General features: G+C 29.6%; 4 protein-coding genes and 1 long non-coding RNA gene across 13 annotated transcripts; 2 read left to right on the top strand and 3 right to left on the bottom strand.

Annotated features, from left to right (window-relative positions):
• Positions 1-1,269: 1,269 nt before the first annotated feature.
• On the bottom strand, positions 1,270-3,597 carry LOC105838110 (protein rogdi). The gene is made up of 6 exons (XM_012683401.3): positions 3,476-3,597; positions 3,156-3,227; positions 2,903-3,037; positions 2,519-2,797; positions 2,229-2,438; positions 1,270-2,158 (listed from the first exon to the last, which is right to left on the bottom strand). The coding sequence occupies exons 1-6, from the start codon at positions 3,509-3,511 to the stop codon at positions 2,090-2,092; spliced, it is 801 nt and encodes a 266-aa protein (XP_012538855.1). The 5' UTR covers positions 3,512-3,597; the 3' UTR covers positions 1,270-2,089.
• Positions 3,598-3,721: 124 nt separating this feature from the next.
• Positions 3,722-9,334, top strand: LOC105834106 (putative nuclease HARBI1). 2 transcript variants are annotated; one of them, XM_036286679.1, is made up of 3 exons: positions 3,722-3,844; positions 7,918-8,777; positions 9,017-9,334. In XM_036286679.1, exons 2-3 carry the CDS (start codon positions 7,949-7,951, stop codon positions 9,286-9,288), a joined length of 1,101 nt encoding a protein of 366 aa, XP_036142572.1. In that variant the 5' UTR covers positions 3,722-3,844; positions 7,918-7,948; the 3' UTR covers positions 9,289-9,334. The 2 variants fall into 2 exon arrangements, with proteins under 2 accessions (XP_036142572.1, XP_036142571.1); XM_036286678.1 differs by lacking the exon at positions 3,722-3,844 and adding an exon at positions 6,124-7,010.
• Positions 9,335-9,455: 121 nt separating this feature from the next.
• On the bottom strand, positions 9,456-13,259 carry LOC118645492. 5 transcript variants are annotated; one of them, XM_036286675.1, is made up of 7 exons: positions 12,632-13,259; positions 11,943-12,139; positions 11,672-11,879; positions 11,456-11,571; positions 11,222-11,386; positions 10,952-11,135; positions 9,456-10,499 (listed from the first exon to the last, which is right to left on the bottom strand). In XM_036286675.1, the coding sequence occupies exons 1-7, from the start codon at positions 12,693-12,695 to the stop codon at positions 10,468-10,470; spliced, it is 966 nt and encodes a 321-aa protein (XP_036142568.1). In that variant the 5' UTR covers positions 12,696-13,259; the 3' UTR covers positions 9,456-10,467. The 5 variants fall into 5 exon arrangements, with proteins under 5 accessions (XP_036142568.1, XP_036142569.1, XP_036142570.1 ...); XM_036286676.1 differs by having other exon boundaries at positions 9,456-10,492; XM_036286677.1 differs by lacking the exon at positions 9,456-10,499 and having other exon boundaries at positions 10,689-11,135; positions 11,672-11,892.
• Positions 13,260-15,118: 1,859 nt separating this feature from the next.
• Positions 15,119-22,591, bottom strand: LOC118645494. Of its 3 annotated transcripts, none has more exons than XR_004963193.1 (4): positions 18,245-18,527; positions 16,386-16,520; positions 16,009-16,098; positions 15,119-15,698 (listed from the first exon to the last, which is right to left on the bottom strand). It is a non-coding gene; the product is annotated as an uncharacterized LOC118645494 (long non-coding RNA). The 3 variants fall into 3 exon arrangements; XR_004963194.1 differs by lacking the exon at positions 18,245-18,527 and adding an exon at positions 16,612-17,255; XR_004963195.1 differs by lacking the exons at positions 16,386-16,520; positions 18,245-18,527 and adding an exon at positions 22,418-22,591.
• Positions 18,632-24,207, top strand: LOC118645493 (vesicle-trafficking protein SEC22b-like). Of its 2 annotated transcripts, XR_004963192.1 has the most exons (7): positions 18,632-19,037; positions 19,626-19,735; positions 20,663-20,823; positions 20,885-21,031; positions 21,788-21,975; positions 23,487-23,637; positions 23,829-24,207. XR_004963192.1 is itself a non-coding variant. In XM_036286681.1 (5 exons), exons 1-5 carry the CDS (start codon positions 18,963-18,965, stop codon positions 21,934-21,936), a joined length of 642 nt encoding a protein of 213 aa, XP_036142574.1. In that variant the 5' UTR covers positions 18,633-18,962; the 3' UTR covers positions 21,937-22,095. The 2 variants fall into 2 exon arrangements, 1 of the variants encoding a protein (XP_036142574.1); XM_036286681.1 differs by lacking the exons at positions 23,487-23,637; positions 23,829-24,207 and having other exon boundaries at positions 18,633-19,037; positions 21,788-22,095.
• Positions 24,208-25,233: the final 1,026 nt, after the last annotated feature.

Raw genomic sequence — 25,233 nt, 5'->3', positions numbered from 1 at the left:
TATAAAAATATATAATATCACTGCTTTCCATACAATTTATATAATTTGAATTCCTCTGTTTGTTAGATGTATATTGACAACATATTGACGATATTTTATCAAGCTGCACATAATAGTACTTCATAGTGTGCTATATATGAACATAGATGAAAAGACAATTTGCTTAACGATTTCTAATCTAATAATTAATTATTAAAACTTGGCAAAAACGAAATTATGCTCACAAAAAACTGGGTTGTGATAAAAACAAATGTTGTTGAAAGTTGATATTGATTTAATTTATACATTTATTGTCTAATTAATAAATAAATTAAACATGTAAATTACATAAGTACAATATATCTAATAAACTTCTAAGACAAATTTAAAATGTGTTTGTTTGGTTCATATTTATAACATACAATATATATAACAATAAACAATATCTTGGATATAAATTTAATACTTAAAATATTACAAGTTTTTGATGTCTTGAATTAGATTACAATAAATTTACAGATTAAAATAAACATAAAAATCATTAAAATAATAAACATTACATCTCTTAATATATATAAACATACATATAAATCTTGTGGAAATACTATGCAACAATGACTTGGGCAAGATCTTTTTTAATTAATATTCCTTGTGTATAAACTCTTGAGTGAAAATTTAATATTCTTTTCTCAACCAATAAACAATAAATTATACAAAAAATTTTGTATTAAATCTATTAAAGTATTTGTTATATTCTTGGAAAAGCAATTTCAAAAAATTTCTCTAAACCGTTAAAAAAAAATACACATGGAAATTTATTTTTTCCTATACAATTTTAATTTACTAAAAGAATTACTATCTACTTATTATATTTAAGCACTTCTTTTAATTATAAACCTTAATCCTTTCCCTACTGTTAACCTAGAAGGACATTTTCTTTGGCAATATTCTCTTTTTCAAACACGTGTATATATATTATTTGTTACAATTTTAGTAATCAAAATACCGATTACAAAAATTGTACCATCATGTAAAGTATTAATATTATATTCAAATTCGGAATCATGAGGCACATGGTATTTATCTACTTATTATCTTTAAATAATACTTGATAAATAAAATGGCACTTTCTATAACTATACACACAATAGTCATATTAAATTAGCACGCCTTTTTATTAACAAACAGATATTAAGTTATTGCATTTAAGTTTCTTTATATTTTAAAATTTTTTAAAAATTTAAAGACAAATTATGTGAAAATGTTAGGTTGTCTGGCAAATAAAAGTTCTTTTTTTTTAATTTCAGTTTTTATGCTCCCATGATCATATTAATATGAACGAATTACTATTTACAAAAATTCTTTCGATTGATTTCATTAAGTATTATGACAGAATATGTGTGTGTGTGTGTGTGTGTGTGTGTTATTATCTCGAATAACTTAATAGTTCCATAAAATTAAGTTGAAAATCATGCTGTATATAGTGATTACGCATACAATGCGTTGTATAAATATACACGCCAACACTTATAACAAAGAATATAATAAAGAAAATAAAGATTAACATACAAAAGTATGTTCTAATCCAGTAAGGAGAGGATTACAGCGTAGATTTCTAGAATCACAGTAGATGTATTGAATACCTTTCTATCAATTAGTAGGTAAAATGGTGAATTTTTAGCTGTTACATGCCAAAGTTAAATTTACACGATTATGAAAAACCTACCACAGAAATGGGAAGAACACAATATATAACATGGTGATAGGCACACCAGTAATTGGCAAAATGCTGTCAAAATCTTCCATTTCTGTCTGTAATAAATGATTTGTTATTATCCACTAATTCACATCCCCATGTGAATCTGATCGGTATCTCAGTATGTATAGTTTAACAATATATTATATATTATTATACTAGGCGCACATTATAATCACGTTTAGAAACGTTTAGAATTACAACACTCTAGTGCAATGAGAAATACAATGAAAGGGCAACAATTAACATATGTAAAAACAAAGGCCAGAACAAATGTTACTAGTTGAGGCCAAATCTTTCTCGCTTGCATCGTACCATCGTGTACCATCGAACTAATCGAATTATGGTATCAGGTTACCAACCCATCGCGGAAGGAACACGAGAACCTACCGTAAAATCTTTATATTGGGAAAAAACGCATATCTGGAAAGTTTATCATGTTAGAGTTTATAGAATTAAATAAGAAATATTTTATTAAACAATTATAACAAACCTTATCTTTTAGTCGTTGACAAAGTTGTAGAGCAATAGTAAGCAATACAAGAGCGTCATTGAGCCACGGCACGCTGCACTCTGCTTGCTGGGTTTCATACTTAACACTGCCATGAGCGTTTTCTAACTGATAAACGGCTAAAACCAGTTTGTAGCTTTGAATGTAAAAGCTAATGGCTAAATTCTCTGGAAGATTTGGATTGAGAGATTTCTGTGAACAAAAAAAATCTCAGTATTGCATGCATTGATAACAATGATAAAAAATCTATGAATGAGATAAATCTCGCATACCATATTCCGACTCTTAATGAGATCGTCAATCGTCTTCTTCCTAGGAACAATCAAGCTAGTTCTGCTCCTCTGAAGGCAGCCGAGAATATTACCTAATACATGCATGACTTCATCCGACGTTTTAAAAAGATAATGTCTGTCTACATTGTCTATATGCGCGATGCCTTGCTGTAAATGGTTGGCGGCATCCTGAATTTGCTGCAACTTCCATGGATGTTCACTTTGAATACTCGTCCTCATGTTAACGTTCTGTTGTCGCTGCACCTTAAAATTCACTTCCTACAAGCAGAAAATAACACTCAAGGCAATCAGCAATTATTAATTTACTACGAATAGATCTTATAGATCTTTTGAAATCGGGTAGGTACACCAAAGACACTTTACCGCGTTTGTGATGCTGTCGCCTGTCAAAACTGCAACACACTTCACCTGATCATGTGGAGCCGCAAACACAAATCTGTCGGTTTTATTGTGTTGATCATTACCAAAGAGAGCCAATGGAAAACGTTGAGCACATTCCTTAAAAATAAATACGCGAGATTAATGCGCAAGTTACGTCGGCTTCCGACAAACAAAACCAAATGCTGGGGCATTTCAAGCAGGAATATTTTTATACAGAATTTATTTGTGCGCATACCATTAAGATGTTCCGGAGCTGCGACAGCGAGGAGTGCACTTCCTCATGGAGCACCCATTCAAACTCCATTTGCTGGAAGCAAATCCAGAGGAATGTTATCGATTCGGTCGGCACAGGGCGTTCGCGTTATCTATAATACTGATCGTATACAATCGGAGAAATGTCAAACGGCATAACCTCAAAAATGCTGGCTACGTATCCAACGAAAACAAGCGAGTGTGAAATGATTTAAAGCTACGAAAGATTTTCGCTATCTGATGTCTAAAGGTTTAAGCGTCTAAGACGATTAGATAAATGCTAAGTAAAGGTAAATAGCTTACGAGATTGTGCGCCTCCTCCTTCTCGCAGTCCGCCATTTTTCAACTGTCGTAGTGTCGTCTAGCGCAGCCTGGTGTCTCTACCTGTCCGTCGTTGCAGCCTCGAATGCACTTTATTTTATGTATGTGTCATGTGATCGCCATGTGTGTGTGTGTGTGTGTGCGTGTGTGTGTATATGATATAGATGCATACTGTGTGTATGTACATTTATACGCGATAACGGAACATATGATATTTTGATAAGTGTTTCATTCTTGTCGCCCCAACATGTGCCAATAAGTCTGTGCGATATCGAGCGTTCAGCATTCAGTAACATCTGACGACATTGACAGCATTGAATTCTGTCGAGCCCCTTTTGATACATCAATTGCGTAAGTTATCATTGTGAAGTATATTTGTCGATCCCCTCTCCCGCGCTCGAGGGATTGGATTTCAGAGAACCGATTATTCTGCTCCGTCATTGCCGGCTTGAGCACCGAGCAGCACCAAGCGAGTGACATTTTTCCGTACGTGAATTAAACGGTTTTTTTTATAAGTTTACATCCATTTAAGATATCCGACACTTTTTATTTATTTTTATTATATTATATGTGGATGCATTATTTGCATAAATTATTTGTGTAGAAAAAGTATAAATAAATAAACGATATTATGAGGTTGACATAATATCATTTTAACTTGGTTAATTTAACTTTATCTTCTCATCTCTATACGTAGATCAGGCTTTCAAAATATCTAAAAAAAATATATAAATTTTACAAAAAATGTTGCCAATAAAATTGTAATATAATGTTGAAAGATGTATTTATTGAACTTATCAATTTAACCAATAATATTATTACTGTGGCGCATTAGGGTTTTTATTATTTATTTTATAAATATGACAACGCTTTACTTTTACACTAATATTTAAACAAGTGTAGTATGTAATTACAATGAACATGTTTTCAAATTAATATTTATATTAATTTGCAATGAATATTAACTTCATTTAATTTAATAAAATAATATAATAAATATTAATTTATTAAATTACTATTAATTATAAATATTATATATACATTATTGAAAGCATTATGCCTACTCGCGCAGCGGCTATCCTTCCCCTCTACACCGCAGTGAGAAACAATGATTAAAAATACGTAGATGTCGATTTGTCATCATTTTTCACTGTATCAGTATTTATGATATAGTGGCTGATTAACCCATTAATGCCCATGGCTAGACTAACGGAAGAATCGGAAAAGTAACTATTGGAACCTTCAATTCAGGTCAAAAGGACATTTTAGGCGTAAAACAATTTTTTAATTTGTTTATAACCAAATTTGTTTAAACAAATTACGAAAATTAACTTTTTGAGAAAAACTAATAACGATTTAATAGCCATTCGATTGTACGGGAAAAATTTGCATGGAAATCATGTATCACATTGCAAAAAATATTTTTTATTTTGTTGCAGTAATGTTATAAACAATTCCTTTTTGTCTGTACCCGTTACCCAATTACATTTCTATTATAAATTGTAATTGGAATTTTCTTTATGACTACAATGATGTAGCTATGCAAGTTTATGGATAAATTCTTATAAAATGGTCAATGTGATGTAATTTTGACGTCTAAATAACATCAAAAATTGATCAATATTGAGGGACTGCCCAGACAACACACAATATTTATAAAATATTTACAAAAATTTATTTGTATATTTTATAAATATTTATCCAAATATTTTATAAATATTTTTGTGGCCTTAGATTTGACAGATCATAAAGATTTATCATAAATATTATAAAAATATTTATGAAATATTTATAAATATTTACAAAATATATTACTATAAATCTTTATCTTTTATATTCACCATAAAAATTGTATAAAATGTTTAGTCTATATTTTAATAATATGTTGAATAAAGATTTTTCCTTCATGTATATAAAATATGTATAAAAGATTTATATAATATTAAAAAAAAAATAAAAATGAATATTTATAAATATGTATAAAATATGTGTAAAATATGTATAAAAGATTTATATAATATTAAAAAAAAATAAAAATGAATATTTATAAATATTTATCGTAAATATTGTGTGCTGTCTGGGTGATTACCGTCAAAATGACTTCATTTTATTTGACTTCAAGTTGATGTCAGTTCGATGTCATCTTGACTAATATGTGTTGCTTGGGTTACTGACAAAATCTGGTGTATGCGTGTCGTATATATGTGAGTCAATTGTAGATGAGTGTATGTGTATGTGATGTATATGCGTATGCATAGGTCCGCATTGTGGTGAGCTCGAGTCCATAGGTTTGCTAAGCCTAAATGACCGTACGGTTTGGTCACCTCTGCGGGGAAGCGACAATTAAGCCATGAGTCGTGATTACAAATGATAATCGACCCACGTACTGTGATGCGATTTCAAGCCCGGGCACGCTCACGCACATATCGCACTCCCCCTATCCGTGAGGCATATAACTTATATATAGTAATCATAATCAGTTATTTGCCACTGGATATATAGTCTTTAGGTTTTTCTTTTGAAATTCAATTCAATAAGTTTTTTAAAAGTGCTGTTTTATTTTATACAGTAATTTCATTATAAGAAAATAATCGCGTTTGATTGGTATAATTATAAAACAATTTATATTTACTTAATTTTTATATTTCTTCTGAAAAACTAATTTTATAAATGTTTGATATAAAAAAAAATGGAGAGCGACCTTTATTCTCTGAAAGGAAGAGTGAGAAGCCCCGAAGGGCTCTATCACCCCCATTTATGCTCTCATGTTTATATGTACTAATATATACCATCAGTACAAGTTCAAAACTCTCGATGCCTGTACATATAGTAAAGAATAAACGAACAGTACTTGTGAGAAATATATTAAAGTGTATTTCAAAAGTATCGTAACTGTCCATCTAGTGGTTAATAAATGATTTATTCAGAGTGGGTATAAAGGCCTAAACGCACAATGCCAGGCAACAGGTAATAGGAACAGAAATAATGAAAGAGAGAAAAGATCTCTCTTTTTCTCTTTCTTTATTTCTTGTTCCTGTTGCCTGTTGCCTGGCATTGTGTTTAGGCTTTTAGACGCCGACAACCGCCTCGGAGTCAAAACGTTAAATGGGGAAAGAGGCAGAGGAGAAAGAGACGCTCAGCCGCGAATGCCGCGAACGTAGCCGAGTGCGCACAGCGCCACACAGCGCAACGGCTCACGCTGATCGCAGCCGAGCGCGCGTGCCTCACGGATAGGGGCAGGCCTGCCAGCCATGGAACTATCTAACTTTATAGACATAGACAGGCGTAGACATGGAAAAGAGAAAGTGGAAGACAGGAAAGTCTTTGATTATAACAATTCGTACCACATAACGTTTTTTCTATACAGTTCGGAAATCTTCGTTTATAGAGAATTGTATTATACTAGCTTAAAATTTTAGCTAAAAACATTGGGTAACAAACAAAATTGTATAGTGATTTTTAAAAAGTTACTAAAGCTTCTCAAGCTAAATAATAAACGTTTTGTTATATTTATCATGTAAGTATACGTTTTACACATATATATATTTATTTATTTACACCTTACTCACAATATTCATAATTACAATAGATTAAGTGTGACAATGGCAATTAAGACTCAGATAACACAGAATATTTATCATAAATATTTAACAAATTTATTTTCAAAAAATATTTTTTAATGTTTATATAATTATTTTTTTATAAACGATACAAATTTAGAAATAATACAAAAATTATTATCAACAATATATAGAATATATTTTTTTAATGTACTGAAAAATATTATTTATGGATGAACTTGAAATATTTTTTACATTCTTTGATAATAATGTATAAACATTTATTTTAAATATTTTCATAAATATTTATATGTTTTAATATAACTAATAAATATTTATTAGTTATATTTTATTTTATAAATTTAATGAAATACATATATCATAATTTTTTTATACCTGGCAAACTTGGACATAAAAATATGTACTAAATACTTATCATAAATATTTTTTCTTCTTATCAATATTTTATAAATATTTTATAAATATTTTGTGCTATCTGAGGATTTATCAGAAACAAAATAGAAAATTAGCATAAGTATTCTAATTTACTATTTTTCTCTAAACGTTCTTTCTCTAAATTAATAAATATTAAATAATAATCAACTGAAAAGGATTAAGCAATTAAAATAATCCTTTATTCGCCAGTGATTGTAAAAAAACACAATGTAATTATTACATTTGACCTGAATGTGTACCACATAATTTCTATGTATCCAAGCACTTGAGAAGGATCGAAACCAACGGTCGAAACGTTATATGTTATTTAATTAAATCAATTTGAGGCCAGCCAGGTCAAACGTAATAATTACATTGTGTGAAAAGCATTAATCTGAAAAAGTAAAAAAAAAATATTAATACTTTCAGAAAGAGAGAGAAAGAGTGAGAGGGGAGGGAGATGGATGCAATAATGAGAATATTATTAAGAGAAGAATTAGAAGAAGAAGAAAAAGAGAACTTACGATTAGAACGTATATTTTTAAGAGATAGAAACAATCCTTTTGATTTACCAAATTCAGAATTTAAACGCTTATTTCGATTATCCAAAGAATTAATGCAACAGTTAATAGAAGAATTGACACCACACATGGATGAAGGGCAAAGAGATACAAAAATTTCAATTCCGTTGCGAGTTTTTTCAATAGTACATTTTTTTGCTACTGGTCATTATCAACGAAGCGTAGGAAGTCATTTTAATATTGCAATTGCTCAACAAACGATGAGTAAATATCTTCCAGAAATATGTAATGCCATAGAAGCTATTGCACCACGATGGATTCAGTTTCCAATTAATGAAGAAAGAAAACAACATATAAAAGAGGAATTTATGCGTAAATTTGAATTTCCTGGAATTATTGGAATAATTGATGGCACACAAGTGCGCATTAGTGAGCCAGAAGAAGATGAACATATTTATTTCAATAGAAAAGGGTATCATGCTAAAAATGTGCAGATAATTTGCGATTCAGATCTTAATATCATTAACGTTAATGCAAATTTTGGTGGAGCAGCACACGATTCATTTATTTGGAATTCCTCAGCGATTAGAACTGTTTTAGAAGAAAATTATCGATTAGGTGACAGAAGAAGCTGGTTAATTGGAGATAGTGGATATCCGCTGGAACCATGGTTAATGACTCCAATACGTAATGCAAGACAAGATACACCTGAACGAAGATTTAATGACCATTTAATTATAGCACGCAATTGTATTGAACGATGTATAGGTATACATTTTTACTTTTATAATTAAACATAGACAATAAATTCTGTAATTATACATAGACAATAAATATATACACATACAGCGTGCGCACATACACATATACACACACGTATGTATAATATCACTGACGAGTACTACTAATAGTATTTCGTCGGTGATAATATATATATATATATATAATATATATATATATATGTATATACAAATATATTGATATTATAATAATATTATACATTTTAGGGGTACTTAAAACGCGTTTTAGATGCCTTTTGAATAAAGATCGCGTTTTAAAATATCATCCACAAAAAGCTGGAATGATTATTAATGCTTGCTGTGTTCTACATAATATGTGTATGAAAGCTAATATGCCTTTGGATGATGAACTAGAAATGGATGATGACAATAATGGATATATAGTAATGCCAATAGATCATAACATACCAAATATTGAAAATGTTTTAAATGCAGGTCGCAATCAACGTGCAAATATAATTAATCGATACTTTCGATAATGGAAATTGTACGATAATAATAAAAAAAAATTATTTTTTAATATTCAATAAAATTATTTTATTTCGAATCATATAACAATATATAATGACATATAATATATATAATAAATAATACAAAAATAAAGAACGCAATACGATTACAGGTAAAAACTTAATGTCACACTTATGTTGCACTAAACATAATATTTTCAGCTTTTATTGAACAACGGAAAATCTCGTATTAAACAACACAGCAGTTTTGTACTTTCTACATAGATTATTAAACTACATAATACTGATTATAAATATTCTGTTTATAATATTTATAATATTGCATATATTAAAATATTACAGTAACATTGCACTTAAACTTAATAATTTTTTGCCTTATTTAATTTAACAATGTATACAAAAATGCTTTTGCAGAAAAAATATCGTAATACTGCAATTTTATATTCAGGGATAATATTAAAGGTGATCGCATTTACATTCTAATGTATGCTATAGAGTTTTTAAAATTAACTGTGCATTTCGAAATACGCTGATAATATTAACTGTGAAATAGTTGTTCAAATTATTTTTAATAATTTCTACAGCAAGACAATTTTACAATTAATATTATAATCCAACTATGTCGTTAGCGTACATTTTATTAATAGTGAGTAATGAAAAATTAAAATTTATACTTTTGTATCTCTTTGGCTCTATGTATTAACTATTGCATTAATTCTTTGGAAGCGAAATAAATCTTTAAATTATAAATTCGGTAGATTAAATGGATTGTTTTCATCTCTTAAAAATATACGTTTTAATCTTTTTTTTTTCTTATAATTTTAACATTGTCATTATTGCATTCATCTCTCTTTCTTTTTCTCTACAAATATTATTAATTCTTTTTTCACTTATATACTAAAAATTTGTAATATGTATCGTATAAAGGTGCCATTTCATAGGCGTCAGTTGACGCGCGTCAAGACGATTTGTGACGTCATGATAGTTTCTACGTCGACGTTGAAGAAGTTCGAATTTTCTAACTTCTATAGCGTCAAACCAGCGTCCAATCGTCGCACGCGATAGACAACGCAAGTTACAAAACTGACGCGTGAAAACGTTTACGCGTTAGAATTGGTCAGAATATTAGCGTCAACTGACGCCCATAAAAAGGCACCCTTTAAGGTTGGCATATATAATAAGGCACCGTTAAAGGTATCCTTTCACGCTGACGCTTGACGCTCATTTTTAGCGTCAAAAGACACCATGTGACTAAAAATGACGAATGGGTATCTTTATTTTTAATCACGTGATGTCTTTTCACGCTAAAAATGAGCGTCAAGCGTCAGCGTGAAAAAGCACTTTAAAGATCAACGACATGTAACTTTAATCACAATGCAATAACTTTTAATATATACTTTCAATATAACTATATATATATATATAAAACAAATAAAATTATGAAATTATTCTGTCATATTGTAATTGTCATCAAGAAACTCAACAGATTCAAATTCGTTATCTGTTTTTTCATTTGTAATATAATAATTAACCAATTGATTGATATTAGATGCAATCTGTTCTAAGTGATAAGAAGCATTTTGAATATTTAGATTAATATTATTTAATATATCTGTTTGTTCTCGATGCATTGTGGTCAAAGTCACATATCGTTGGCTTTTATCAGATGACGTAATTATTCTTTTCTTATTTTGTAATGAAAAATTCTCCTTGTCTTCATTTACTGTTCGTTTGTTTGACGTTGATACAGAAGGTTTTTCTTTATCTCCATTTGCTGTTCCTTTCTTTAATAGCACTAATGGTGGAGGTTCTATTATTCCTGAAGATTTGGATGCTGTTGATAGCACTGTTTGTATCTATCATATAGATCATTTATTAGATATTTACCATAGGTCATTAAATTAACTTTTTAAGTACTTGTAAGTAATCAGTAATTACTAACCGGACTACTAACAGTCTTCGCTTCTTGAAATATCTTCTTGTTTTTATTTTCAACAATATTATATTGTGTCATTTCTTTTGTCGACGTTGAAGTCGATGCTGACTGTGTCATTTCTTTCGTCCCAGATTGCCATGCTATCGACTGCAAATTACATAAAAACACTTTCTATTTATATAATTTATTACACACTTTGTTACATTTTATTATCATTTTATTATCATTAATATTTCTCACCTCGGGTATAATCATTTCAGTGTTTGTACGAATAAAAGGTTGTACAGATGTGGATGATATTACTTTACTCGGAGTTGATGTTATAATTTTATTATTTGTAGATCGTTCTGTTGTGACTATAGTAAACAATAGATAATAAATGTGTAATAAACTATATGATAAAATTATAATATAAAACTACTAATACTATTTTAATACTGTTAATACTACTTTTACCTTTATTATTAATAGTTGTATTGGAGTCAACTATTCCTAATTCTTTGTTTAAATCTCCAGTTACAGCTTTCCACCCTAAGATGGCCATTAATTTTTCTTCCGTTTGGGTGAGTGGTATTGTTTTCATAGATCCACCACCTGTTGCAGTCATTTCCTGCCTTTGACGTCTTGCTTTTGCTTTTACTTTGGATTTCCAGCGTCCAATAGCCTGTAGCATAAAACTAAATTTTATTACAAATAATATTCAGATAATCTTATGTATAATATATACCTCTTTCCATTTCTGTATAGAACGTTGTCCATGTCCTAAACTGTTGAGGATTCCAATCATTTCTTCCCACAATTCTTTTATTTTAATATTATCTCCATCAAATCCTCCAAATTTGGATTTTAATAACATGGGATAATTTATAATTACGTCCCAATGTTCAGAAGTTGTTTTAAAATCTCTTTCAAACTCTTCGGTTGCTTTTAAAAAATAATTAAAATTTAATAACTATAGCGTATATATAATTTAAGTTTTGTATAAAATAATCCTGTAGAAAAAAATTATGCAACAATTACTACACAAAAATTGCATATTTTTGTACATAAATTTTTGCAGTTTTTACAGATTTTTGTACTGAAAGTTTTTACAGATTTTGTACAGAAAATTCTGCCAAATATTCTGCAGAAAAATTCTGAAGGCAAAAACTTTGTACAAAACTGCAGAAATTCCTCACAAAAATACGCAATTTTTTGTACAGTAATTTTTGCATAATTTTTTCCTACAAGGTAATAATATAATAATACATTATATTAATTGTTTTCTAACAATTTACAAACATAAAACATTGAAAAAATTTTATTTCTATAAAATAAACGACCAATAACATACACACACACACCTACACGCACGCACGCACCCACGCATGCACACACGCACATATATACATATAAATAATATAAAATAATACTTACCCATTATTTCTTTTAAAGTTATCCTTGTTACAGTTAGTGAAACGGTCAGGGCAGGGTATACCATTAGGTTAGAAAATAGATAAAGAAAGAGCTGTGAAAGTCTTTCTATTTTTACCACTTCGGGCGACAATCGGAACAGTCCGATGATGCACGATTTTGCTTAAGTAGTTACTTTCTGTATATAGACAGGAAATTTCTTTCTATTTCTCTGGTTACTTTTTTACATAGTACGGGTGCAGATTTCCAGGGGTGCGTTCCGTTTCACGCATGAAGCGCATGGAAAACTTGAAGATCGTTCCGTTTCACTCCATGCGCAATTCATGCGCGCATGGGAATGGTCTTCCGCGCCCCACCACACAGCGCATGAGAACGCATGAACTGCCTCAGCTCTCGAGGTGAGTTCAGTTCATTTAGCAGACGACTTTAATATTTTTTATTTTCGGCTATTCCAATCGTTTGGGAATCGTTTGGGCAAGTTTAGGAAATCGCTCTTATAATTTGGGAAATAATAGTTTAGTCGGAATTAATAAATAAAAATTCACAAAAGTTGTGGAAATCGAGTACCTTAAATCTGATTTAATACCCATGTTTGTTATACTTGCTCAGGACGAACAAGTAAGTGCATCAAAACAATAAAACTTTATGAATTCTCCATTTTGTCAATCAGATTGTTATACGGAGCAACTCGTAATTTTACAGAATTCAGTTCGTCTTTTGGTTGTTGAAGCTTGCATCAATATTGCAGCGTTGTTACAACAAGAGAATGTTCAGCAACTAGTTATGCCTATGCTTTGACAATGCACCAGTGATGAATGATGGCTTGTTCGTTACATGGTGGCAGATAAGTTAGTTTACAGATGTAAGTATTATAATTTAAAACTGTATTAAGCCTTCGGCACACGATATGATTTTTCATGCTAGATCGCATACGAGGCATCTTAATACGTGTCCCGATTGGCTCGGATGATTATGTCACTGAGGATCGTAAACCAATCGTAAGCCAATGAGGATACGTAGTAAGACGTCTCGTATGCGATCTAGCATGAAAAATCGTATTGTGTGCCGAAGGCTTTACTCATCATTCCTTTTTTAAGAAACTTAAATATATATTTGAGATATTTATTTTAAGAAAGTTTTTATCATACTATAAATTATATATTTAAATATTTTGTGTCCGCAGTTTCGAAAGGCTGTTAGTCCAGAAATAACGAAAACGAATCTTGTGCCAGCATTTCAAGTATTATTGAAAGATATTGAAGCAGAGGTGTGGGCTGCAGTTGCTGATAAAGTCCGCGATTCATCAATTTAAGCGATCGATCAATTTAATCAGGTGTCTATAATAATGATAAATGTATTGCCCATTATATTATAATAAAGTTTAATTTAAACATTGATTTATTATAATTTTACTTACCTGTAACTATTAATTACTCTCATTGAAATTAATATATTCGATCTCGCTTTTCTCCTTGGGCTAACTTCAAAATGTAACTTTAAAATCTTTTTTATCAATAATTTAACTAATTTTAATCAGTTATCTAATAATAAACTAAATTTCTCTTTATTCTAATTTACAGAGCATTTTTAAAGAAACTGCTACGAAGTGATTCTTTTACAACAAATTGTCAATCAATATCCTCAATACTTCCCATATCTTATTCATTTAACAATGCAATTTCTGGTTTCACTGACGCTACTCGTTATACTGATCCCATAAATTATCCAAACGCCGAGCCATGGTATACATGACACTTGCTGAAATTGGCATAGTTAAGATGTGGTTATATTAAAAGTATCTTTTACCGATGAATCTTTGAAAATTTAGGTGTTTATAGAGAAATATATCTAATTACAGTTAAAATTTTAATTCGATTGACCACATTATATTTGAGATATTATTAAAGTCAGCCTTACATGCAAGTCCTATCCTAGCCCACCGTAAAATGTACATTTTGCACCGTAGATTTAAAATGGCCATAGCAATGTTGAAAAATTATAATCAACTGTAGAGTAAAAAATGAGGAACATAAACAAAAACTCAAATTTTTTAACGACATAATAGCACCATAAATTAATAATACATTTTTTATCATTTAAAAATAAATATTTCAAATATAATATTTGTCTATCAAATTAAAATTTTAACAGCAATTAGATTATATATTTCTCTATAAATTCCTAATTTTTCACAAAGATTTATCGATAAAGAATTTTTATAATATAACTGATATAACTACCTTAAAGGGAAACATTCTGAATAAAATATACTGTGTTAATTAAGAATAAAAAATCTATATTCGTATATATTAATAATTTTGTCAACTAGATGTCTAATTAAAAATTTCATAAAATTTCAGGTTAATAAATAAAGATTATTTGTGAAAAGTAGAAAAGTTAATGACAAAAATCAGTAGATTAAACATTATACAATTTGACTGGCAGTTCAGGAAAAAGGACAGGAGGTATGTATGAAGAAAAAAAGGCAAATTTGTAACTGCAAACATTACAAATATTTTGTTGACTCATTTTTTCTCATTACAATATTAACCATCTATAATGTAACAATATCTCTTCTGCATGTTGTATACTATATATACTATGTTGTATACTACATATGAAGAATAAGATCAAGTAATAAAATATTTTTGTACAATATATACCTTTTCTTACGTGGATTAATTTTTGGGCCTAGCCTTGAACTTTGTAATACATAGGATATAATACTCTCATTTGAATGTATTTAAAATAGGGTATATTCAGGTGTGCGTGTGTGTGTGTGTGTGTGTGTGTGTGTGTGTGTGTGTGTGTGTGTGTGTGTGTGTGTGTGTGTGTGTGTGTGTGTGTGTGTGTGTGTGTGTGTGTGTGTGTGTGTGTGTGTGTGTGTGTGAACAAGCTGCATGCTAATATTCTTGATGTAAATCAGTTTCCTAAAGCGTTGCACCAAAAGCATGGCACAAAGTGCTCTATCAAATCTGCAGGACTGTGCTGGGCCGTGACATTTCTTAAGGATTCCATAGCTTTGTCAGATCACTGTTTCCTCCACAGTAGTCAAAGATTCCAATGGTGGCTAAAAAAAAACCAAGTTATTTCTTCAAAAGACAGAACAAAGATTGATCTTGGAAAAGTATTTTGCTCAATTTGATATTTAAGATTTTAAAATTAAAAGCTACACACTCCAGAATGACATATAACTCTATGTAAAAGTGTTTAATTTGCTACTGGCAATCTTTGTACTTTTAAAAATAGGATTTAAGTTTGGAATAAGATTTTAATTAGCAAACTAGGTTCGAGCGTGCAACTAGGTTCGTTAACCTACGTTGATTTGTGTCTTATAAAAGGAAGGCAGCCTAAATTAGTAATCGTAATTTAGTACTCACCAATCTCTCAGCATTCATTTTGGTCTCTCACATTTTCTTTCGTCTAATTTTTTAAATGCCATATGATAAAGGAAGACTTCTTTGGCAATGCTGCAATAAAATTTTACATGGAATAATTATATTTAAAAAAGATACATAATTGCCAAGATAGCAATAAGATATATTAACATATTTAGTAACAACAAACTAGCTGTCTATTCATATAATAATGAAAATTTTCGATAGAGCGTTCAAAAAGCATAACCTAAAATTTATTTTATCGCGTCAATTATCGTTATGCAAAGAATATTGCCAACATATACATATACAAGTATATATTATTAAACTGTATTTAATGCTTATGAATATATAATTTTTGATAAAATAAGGAGGATTACCTGATAAAATAGCGATAGACGAACCACGCACCGAATGACAGATGACACCGAATACAAACGTTGTACATTGCCCGTGAATAGATGCGTTCAGTATTTTATTATTACAACGAAATTATTATTTTGAAAATAATTTCTCTGAAATTTTACAGACGTGTTTCGAAAATAATTTCGAATCGATTTGCGCAAGAAAAAATAATATTTGACATTAAAATTTTCAGATACTAACTTTATTTCGTTATTACAACGAAATTATTATTTCCTAAACTCTGAAATTTTACGAACGTGTTTCTCAAATGATTTCGAATCGATTGGTGTAAGAAAAAAAATATTTTTGACATTATGTCTGCTAATTGAACATCCGCGAAACTTCATAGGGAATTTTCAGATACTAATTTTATTTATTAATTACGATAAAATTATTATTTCCCAAACTCTGAAATTTTACGAGCGTGTTTCCCAAATGATTTCGAGTCGATTGACGTACGAAAAAGTGATTTTTAACATTATGTCTGCTAGCTCAACACCCAATTTTTATTTATTAATTCCGACTAAACTATTATTTCCCAAATTATAAGAGCGATTTCCTAAACTTGCCCAAACGATTCCCAAACGATTGGAATAGCCGAAAATAAAAAATATTAAAGTCGTCTGCTAAATGAACTGAACTCGTTCTCTGCCTTCGGCCTTAATATTTCTTAAATCTCGTCAGCATTGTGCTATATGTTTTCCTCTGGCTGAAGTAAGTTTAATCTCTATTCCATTATCTTAAATTTCAAGTTATTCTTATTCACGTGAGGTTGCATGAAGTGGAAACAAAAAAGGATGAGAAAAATTACAAATATAAAAAAATAATGCAGACCTTAAAATGTAATTTGTCTAAAAAAATAATCCTTTTATAATGATGAACCATAAAATATATAGAAATATGTATAAGAATATTTTTACAAAGATTTTGTATAACTTGTATAGTTCCTTTATATTATGTTTAAATATTTATTCCTCTGAATTTTGTATAATTTTTACTTCTTTATTAAATAAAATATTTTTAACTTTTTATTTTTATGTTTATTTTATTTCTGAATCTAAATATTTGCAATTTAATTCAAATATTTAGATTCGTTTATATTTTGTTTGTTGTAAAATATATTTCTACTTTTTTTCTACTATTTTTAATTCTACTATTACAATTTCAACTTAATTAAATTAAAATTAAAATGTATCAAATGTTACTACAAAAAGTCGCAAATAAAATTAGATAATTTTATTTTTTTTTAATTACTTTTTATTATTTTATGATTATTTTCCATAATTTACATGTATATTTTAATCTACTTTTTATTATTAAATATCAAGATTAAGTATAAATTAAAAAATTTTGAACTAAATATAGTTAATAGTTTATAGAATTAATTTTATTACATTAAAAATTGTATGAACAAAAAACCAACTTTATCAAAAGTTATGTAAAATTAAATTAGAAAGTAATTATTTATATCAAATTAGAATATCGTAATTTTTTAAAAATTATCTTATAGTAAAAATAACGAAACAATCACAATTTAAACACAAAAATAAGTTAAACCAATAATACGTATGCCAAATTCAAATTGCCGCGACAAGATGGCGGTATCTGGAGCACATTTCTTATTGGTTGTTAGACCCATATGCGCAAGAGCACACTATGGCTGCGTTTGGAAACGTCACCCAAGTGCTCTCGGGTATCATTCTATCTTTGTTTCACATAGAACGAACAACAAGGATAGAATGATACGCGAGAGCACTCGGGTGACATTTCCGAACGCAGCACTTGTATTCTTCCACCATGGTCTTATGCGGTCTATGCGTGAAACGGAACGCACCCCGACTGACGTGGTAGCCTGGTAGTGGTCTGGTAGGTCGGGAATGAACGTGCAACTACAACGGGCAGTACGGCCACATTGGCGGCAGTGATGGGAACTTGCGAGATATTTCTCGCGCACGCGCATCTAAGCAACAGCGGCGCAGCGCATTAACGTATATATTTAGTGGTACTGTAAAGGTCCTAATATTCATCGATAAAAGAATGTGAAGAATATTGTAAAGAGAAAAGTTTTTATTAATATTTTATATTAAAACAAAATCCTACTTATGAACAATAATAAATTTTATTTATTTAATATATTTTTTTGTAACAATTATAGCCGATTTAATACATAAATATCAACATTTATTATAAGAAACTTGTAAAAATCTTATTAACATTTTTGCACTAAAATTGAACATAATAAATATGGCGCATTAAAACAACATATAATAAAAATAAAATATAGCCACTTATACGCATGTTTGGACCCTTGTAGGCACCCGATATAGTACCTACAACCGTCACTGAAAAAGTACTGATACGTCACCTCACGCATGCGCACGAACGCGCCTGCCGCGCGGAATATCTCGCGAGTTCCCATCACTGATTGGCGGTTGTTGATGACCAGTTACGCCGCGCGAATGGGCTGTGAACATTGAAGTCGTGGAGTGGCGACAATTGTCGATTAAAAATCTTTTCGGTCGTTTCAGATTCGGTGAACGAATCTTGGTAGAATGGTTCTGTTCACGATAATCGCGAGGGTGGCGGACGGTCTGCTACTGGCAGCTACCATGCAGGATAACGAGCAGGTTTAGAGATATGCTATATGATGAAAAATCGCCTCACGTTTTCTTCAGCATCGTATTTTCTTGCTGCAATTAACTTGACGCGTGGACGGAAGTCTTAGGCCGCTTTCTAACTAAGACACACTGACGTTACACTGTGTTCCGGTGTGGAACGTTCTTGTTGAAACAATTGCACTTAGTTAACAAACAATAATAATATTGATCAAGTATCAAGAAAATATTGATATTAAAATTGATATTAGAAATGATTACATTAGTATAATATGTTCAATATAAAATTTCTTTGAAAATTCATAACATTGACATATTTTACAGCTCATACTTTTACACACACAAGTTTTTACTGCATTGAGCAGTGTAATACTGTGTCACAGTTGGACACTGTATTACACTTAGTCATCTTCTTGGAGAACAACCTTGTTGTTTAAGATATAGGAAAGGAAATCTTGAAATTTGTTTAACAAAGATTAGAGTTCAGAGCAAACAAAAAATTGGACTAAAAATATTTATATTTTATTTGAGATATATATATATATATATATATATATATATATATATATAATTGTTCATGTTCTGTCTTGTTTCTTACAGGATGGTAAGAACATTGTGGAGTATCAGAATCAAGCAAAGTTGTTATTTAGAAAGTTGGGTCCACAATCTCCAACAAGATGTATCCTTGAAACAGGACCATACCTTTTCTAGTAAGTGATATTGATTTATGTCTTTTATTCAGAGTCATAACTAAGTTAGAGACAAAAAGCGTACAAGTCCAAGGCTCAGTAGGTCATTTTGTAACCATTAATGATAATGTCGATATCATTGTATGTTAAAACTGTTAATGTACAGTTTTCTATATGAAATACAAAGGAGGTTTTAAAATGGAACTGTCCAAAATATTGTCAAGTACAGTATTTTCAAATTTCAAATTTTATCCTTGTGCTCTGTAGTTTAAAATTTTGACACTACTACAGAACAATTAAAATTGCAATTTTATTTGATATTTTACAGATTCTTCATGACTTTATATTAATTAAGTTGTAAACGAATAATAATGTTGCTCTACAAATATTTCTCAGTCTTCATTTTGCTAATCGCTTTAGGAGTGATTAATGACATTATAAAACCAATCACAGCTATTCTTCTGAAGAAGGGAATAACTGTGATTGGCCAGTTCTAGAAGAAAAGAACGTGAGATGGATTAACCCAGCACAGGTTGAAAATGCCATAAGAGAAATTTTATAAAATTTAATATAAGAAAAATTTTACATAATTAAAATTAATGAAGAATTATTAAGATTAGCTATCAGAAGAACTACTTTTTAATCTTTCTATAATTTCAATTATCTTTAATGATTTTATATTATAATATCATAAAGATATTAATTATAATATAATCAAATTTGCTGAAATAGAATTAGAAAAGTGCAATTAAAATTATTATCATTTAAATACATTAACACATGCAAATAATATATTATATTGTGTATAAAAAATTATTTATAAACAATTTAAACAATTATATCATTTTTTCTTCCAAAAAAATAAAGGGCCAAAAATAAAACTTTGTCCTGATAGTTATGACTCTGATTTTATTACACAGACTTTCACATATCGTATCTTGTTTGCAGTTATTTAATCGAAAATGAGGTATGTTATTTGGTATTATGTGAAAGAAATTACAGTACACGCATAGCTTATAGCTATCTGGAAGACATAGCACAGGAGTTTCATTCTCAGTATGGCAAACGTGTAAATACAGTAACCAGGCCTTATACTTTCATTGAATTTGGTATGTAATAGATGGAATGTTAGTGTTATTGAATATTATTGCATCAGATTTCTCTTCTTAGATACGTATATTCAGAAAGCTAAGAAGATCTTCACAGACAGTAGATCTCGCAGAAATTTGAATACACTCAACACCCAGTTGCAGGATGTGCAGAGAATTATGGTACAAAATTTTGATGATGTTTTACAAAGGGATATCGTACTCTCAGGTAATATAAACCATTTTACTTAGTTAAGGAGATGTGATTAAAAAATCATAATATTTTGATCTGTTTAAAAACTTTGAAAAATTATAGAATATTATTATTTAATATTTAATAAAAATATGTATAATCAATATAAAGCAAAACCAACAATTGATCATGTAGTTAAGAAAATAAAAGTTTGATAAAATTTCATAGATCTTATAATAGATGTATCAAACGACCGATTTTATATTACTTTTTAGTCATTAATGTACATAAAATTATATAAAATCTATAGTTGGACCAAATCTTTTTCTATATCCTTTCAAAAATTCAATTCTGCACTGTGTAGTTTTTGTACAATAAATAAAACGTTTATGAAAGTATGCTTATAAACTAAAGTATAAATGGAAAATTTAACATAAATAATTTAAAAAATTATTATAAATTGAAAATTAAGTTGTAAGATTTCAGGTAAGCATTGAAATATTGCAATTTTAATTGCACAATTATCTGATATTTTTAATAACAAAATTAAGAATAGGTACATATAAAATGAACAATATGTAAAGTCTTATTAATGATTATCAAAATATTTTAATTTAATTTTACACAGTTAAAAGTAATAGTGATCTCATAGAATACAAATAAAATTTTGATAATTATTATGCTTTCAATAATATAAATCAAGTTTTAACTGAGATCGATTATATCTTCTTAAAAAACCAGAAACATAAATGAAGATATTTGCATATATTAATTTTTTATTATATCTTGCAGAATTGGATACAAAGACGCAAAACTTGTCCATGCTGTCGCAGAAATATAAAAAAGACGCCAGACATCTAAACAGCAAATTAATGTATACAGCTGTTGCTTTTATTATTGCATTTGTGGTCTTCCTGTTATATTTTTCATTCTTTAGTTAAATAACACAAGTAAAAAAACTTCGGTGATATGCGTCAAAGGTATTCCATTTCCAAAAAATAGATAGAACATTTTTGTTTATTTCACTCATAATTATAGATTGTTCATGATTTATACATTTATATCTCTTAAGAAATAATAATTCTATATTATTTTTGGTATTTTGGTAATAATAATATTATTTCACATTGTAATATAATCAATACTATTATAGAAAGACTGATCTGAGATTATTAATTTAGAATCTTTATGACACAAATGACTTTAGTGTTAAATTAATTAATAAATACAACTTTGGTTTTATTTATTTATTTATTTAATTATTAAAGTAAACATGTAGTAAATATCACATAATTTTATAAGAAAGATAATCTTTACATAGTAAATGCAGTCAGAATTAAACAGCAAAGACAGTTTACAGTAACTCGTATTGTAAAGATCCTAAATTAATAATCTCATTAAAGTTTAATATTTAGCACTAACCTGTGTCTTGCTGACCTGTCATCTCCGCGAGGTCTTTCATACACCATCTGTCACAATCACGGTTCTGCACTACACGCATCCCATGCTACTCCCGAAAGCACCACAGTGTTGTCAACTTCAGAAATAAATTTATGGATTCTAGAGATTTTCCATCATTGCCAACATTTCCCCCTAGTTTTTTATGGATTTTGGCTCCTTACCTATATCACTCAGAGTGATTCACTCTTGATCTTGATTTGCTAAGAATAGTTCGATTAAAATATGACGATTTGATTTCAAAATGTTCGACAGTTAATTCTATCGCTTGAGACGCTTCTGGCTGCGTTCTGTTTCACGCATGATGCGCATAATACATTCTTCATCCTCATTTAACGTTTGACAAACAACAACAAACAACAAGGATGAACGATGCATCATGCGTATCATGCGTGAAACGGAACGCACCCCTTGAAAACGCTTCTCGAAAATTCTCTCGCATGTGTGTGTATGTTATTATGACTTTCGGCTTTTGTTTTTTTTGTTTCCCTGTTTTCTTACGAAGATTATGCTAGCAATATTGTCGTATCAAACGATTCGATCGCGAGACAGATAAATAAAATATAAGGACACAAAGAATATTTGAAACGAAAGAAAGTATTTGAAAATATTCGGTAAGCCTCAAAAATATATTTGAGGTGAGTTATTGCAAATCGCAAATTGCGAGCAGTGATTTCGCGCGAATTTTTTTTTTAATTTTATAATTAATTTTTAATTAAAAATTTCTGTCTTTTTAGTATGACTGTGTTATTTATGTTTCAAATAGAAAAAGTTTCTCAATAAATTAAAATAATCAATTCTTAATCGAGTCGAGTTTAATCCAGTTCTTAAATTAAGTTAGTGCACGCAGATGAATAGCCAATTGTTAGGCAAACTCATTAGGTTAGTAGTGATGTATAATTGGCCGAGATTGTGCTAATTTTTACGCGGCAAAAAACGAAAATCCGATCGGGTAAATAAATTCGAGTTTGATATGAATTATTTTCTCTCTCTCTCTCAAAAAAATTATTAAAATAATTATTTTTTATTCAAGGTTTACGCAGTGTTCATGCAACTATAATGAAAGCAAGAGGGAAAGTATTATATATACTTATAATAAAGACGATTCGAAGAAAATAAAGTTTATGCTCAAGAAGAAAATAAAGATGATCCTTTGCAGCTTTTTTCTTATGGAAGATGAAGAGGTACATAAAAAACGTCTATTAGAAATATATTTAACCCCCGCTTCCTTTTATATATCCGGTAAAAAATTGTATATTAGTTTCTTTTTTGAAATATTTCTGTAAGATTAATGATTTATTGTTAATCAAATAAATTCTTATAACGATTTTTAAACGAATAGTCTTAAATTGTTTAAACTTCATGCAAATTTTAGCTCGATCGGAGAAACGGCGGGACTCGAATGCATCTTCTACGTCTGTTGAGAAGCGGCTGGCGATCGAGAAGATACCGGCGGCTACGAGTCTACCGGAATTGACCGGAATCACGGCCGGCGTCAGCGAATTCCTCGCATTTAATTATTTTAAATTACAGTTTTAATATTTTTAATACACTTTCACTAATATAATTGCGCCGTATTTTAATTTTTATATTTTACTCTAATTGTATATAAGACCAATAGATACTTTCTTGTATGATTATATGAATATTTAAAATTATAAAATTAAGAGTAACAAAAGTTTAAATAAAGATTTTTGTATTTTTTTTAATTATACGGATCATTACAGACATACAAAACAAAGCTTATATGATTATCAAACGCATCTTCTAAATCTTGCAATATTTGACGCTTTATTTGCCATCTTTTTCACAGTTGTTGGTGGCCTAGCATTCAGCGCGGTGAACACATCAGATAAGTTGTGTACTCGGGGACGACCGATGAGTTTCTGGCCGCTATAATAATCCCCCAATTTTCTTTTTTATATATTTCTGTTAATAACAAAATTTTTATTTTTTAAATTTTTGTTTTCTCTTCTCACACAATAATCATATAGTAGCCAGGAAATGAAGTAGATTAATATTTATTTTTAAATAAAGTTAAAGTTAATATTAATTTAGTTATGTTAAAAGTCGCATGAAAAAAAATTAACTTTAGTTAAAAGTTATGCTAAGATTAAGTTAAATTAAAATTAATGTTGAAAAGCCTTATTTATATTGAATTAAAATGTTGTAATTTTTAAAAAATTAGATCTAAATAACAAAACAATTACAATTCAAATAAATTTAATCCTTTTTTGCAAATAAAATTTAATATAAATTAATTTTATATAATAAATATTGTTATTTATAGAAAATCGTCTATAATTGGTTGCAAAGTTCGATACGCGCCATGGGACGTCACAAGTAAGAAATATGAAATGAGATTTGCCCATTTCGTTTACTCTCGGTTTTTAATTGGTCAATCGTTATACTTTTAAGGGCCATCTACAATGGAGAATCGTAGGCCGTAGCAGTAGTCGTAGAAAATGTCTCCACTTCGTATTGCTTTACTGTTTACAGCCTACAGCAGACATTTAGCCAATTCATTGCGTGCTTACGATGAGCGTTGGGGTATTCGGGATTAGTTTTTGGTCGCCTTTCTTTGATGGCCGGCTTGTATGTTATTGCTACGTCGTTTTTATTCTAGACAGCATTGCCATAGTTTTAGTGCTGTTACGGCTAAAACACTCCATTGTAGATAGCCCTTTACTCCTTAACTACATTACTCCTGCTGCCATTGTAGACCCCGCATGATGCTCGGTCTACAAAGTGAATATCGGAATGCAGCCATTGAGCCTTGT

This window comes from Monomorium pharaonis, chromosome 5 (assembly GCF_013373865.1).
Source record: "Monomorium pharaonis isolate MP-MQ-018 chromosome 5, ASM1337386v2, whole genome shotgun sequence".
In the NCBI taxonomy this organism is placed as follows: domain Eukaryota; kingdom Metazoa; phylum Arthropoda; class Insecta; order Hymenoptera; family Formicidae; genus Monomorium; species Monomorium pharaonis.
This window is presented reverse-complemented; position numbering and strand designations above follow the sequence as displayed.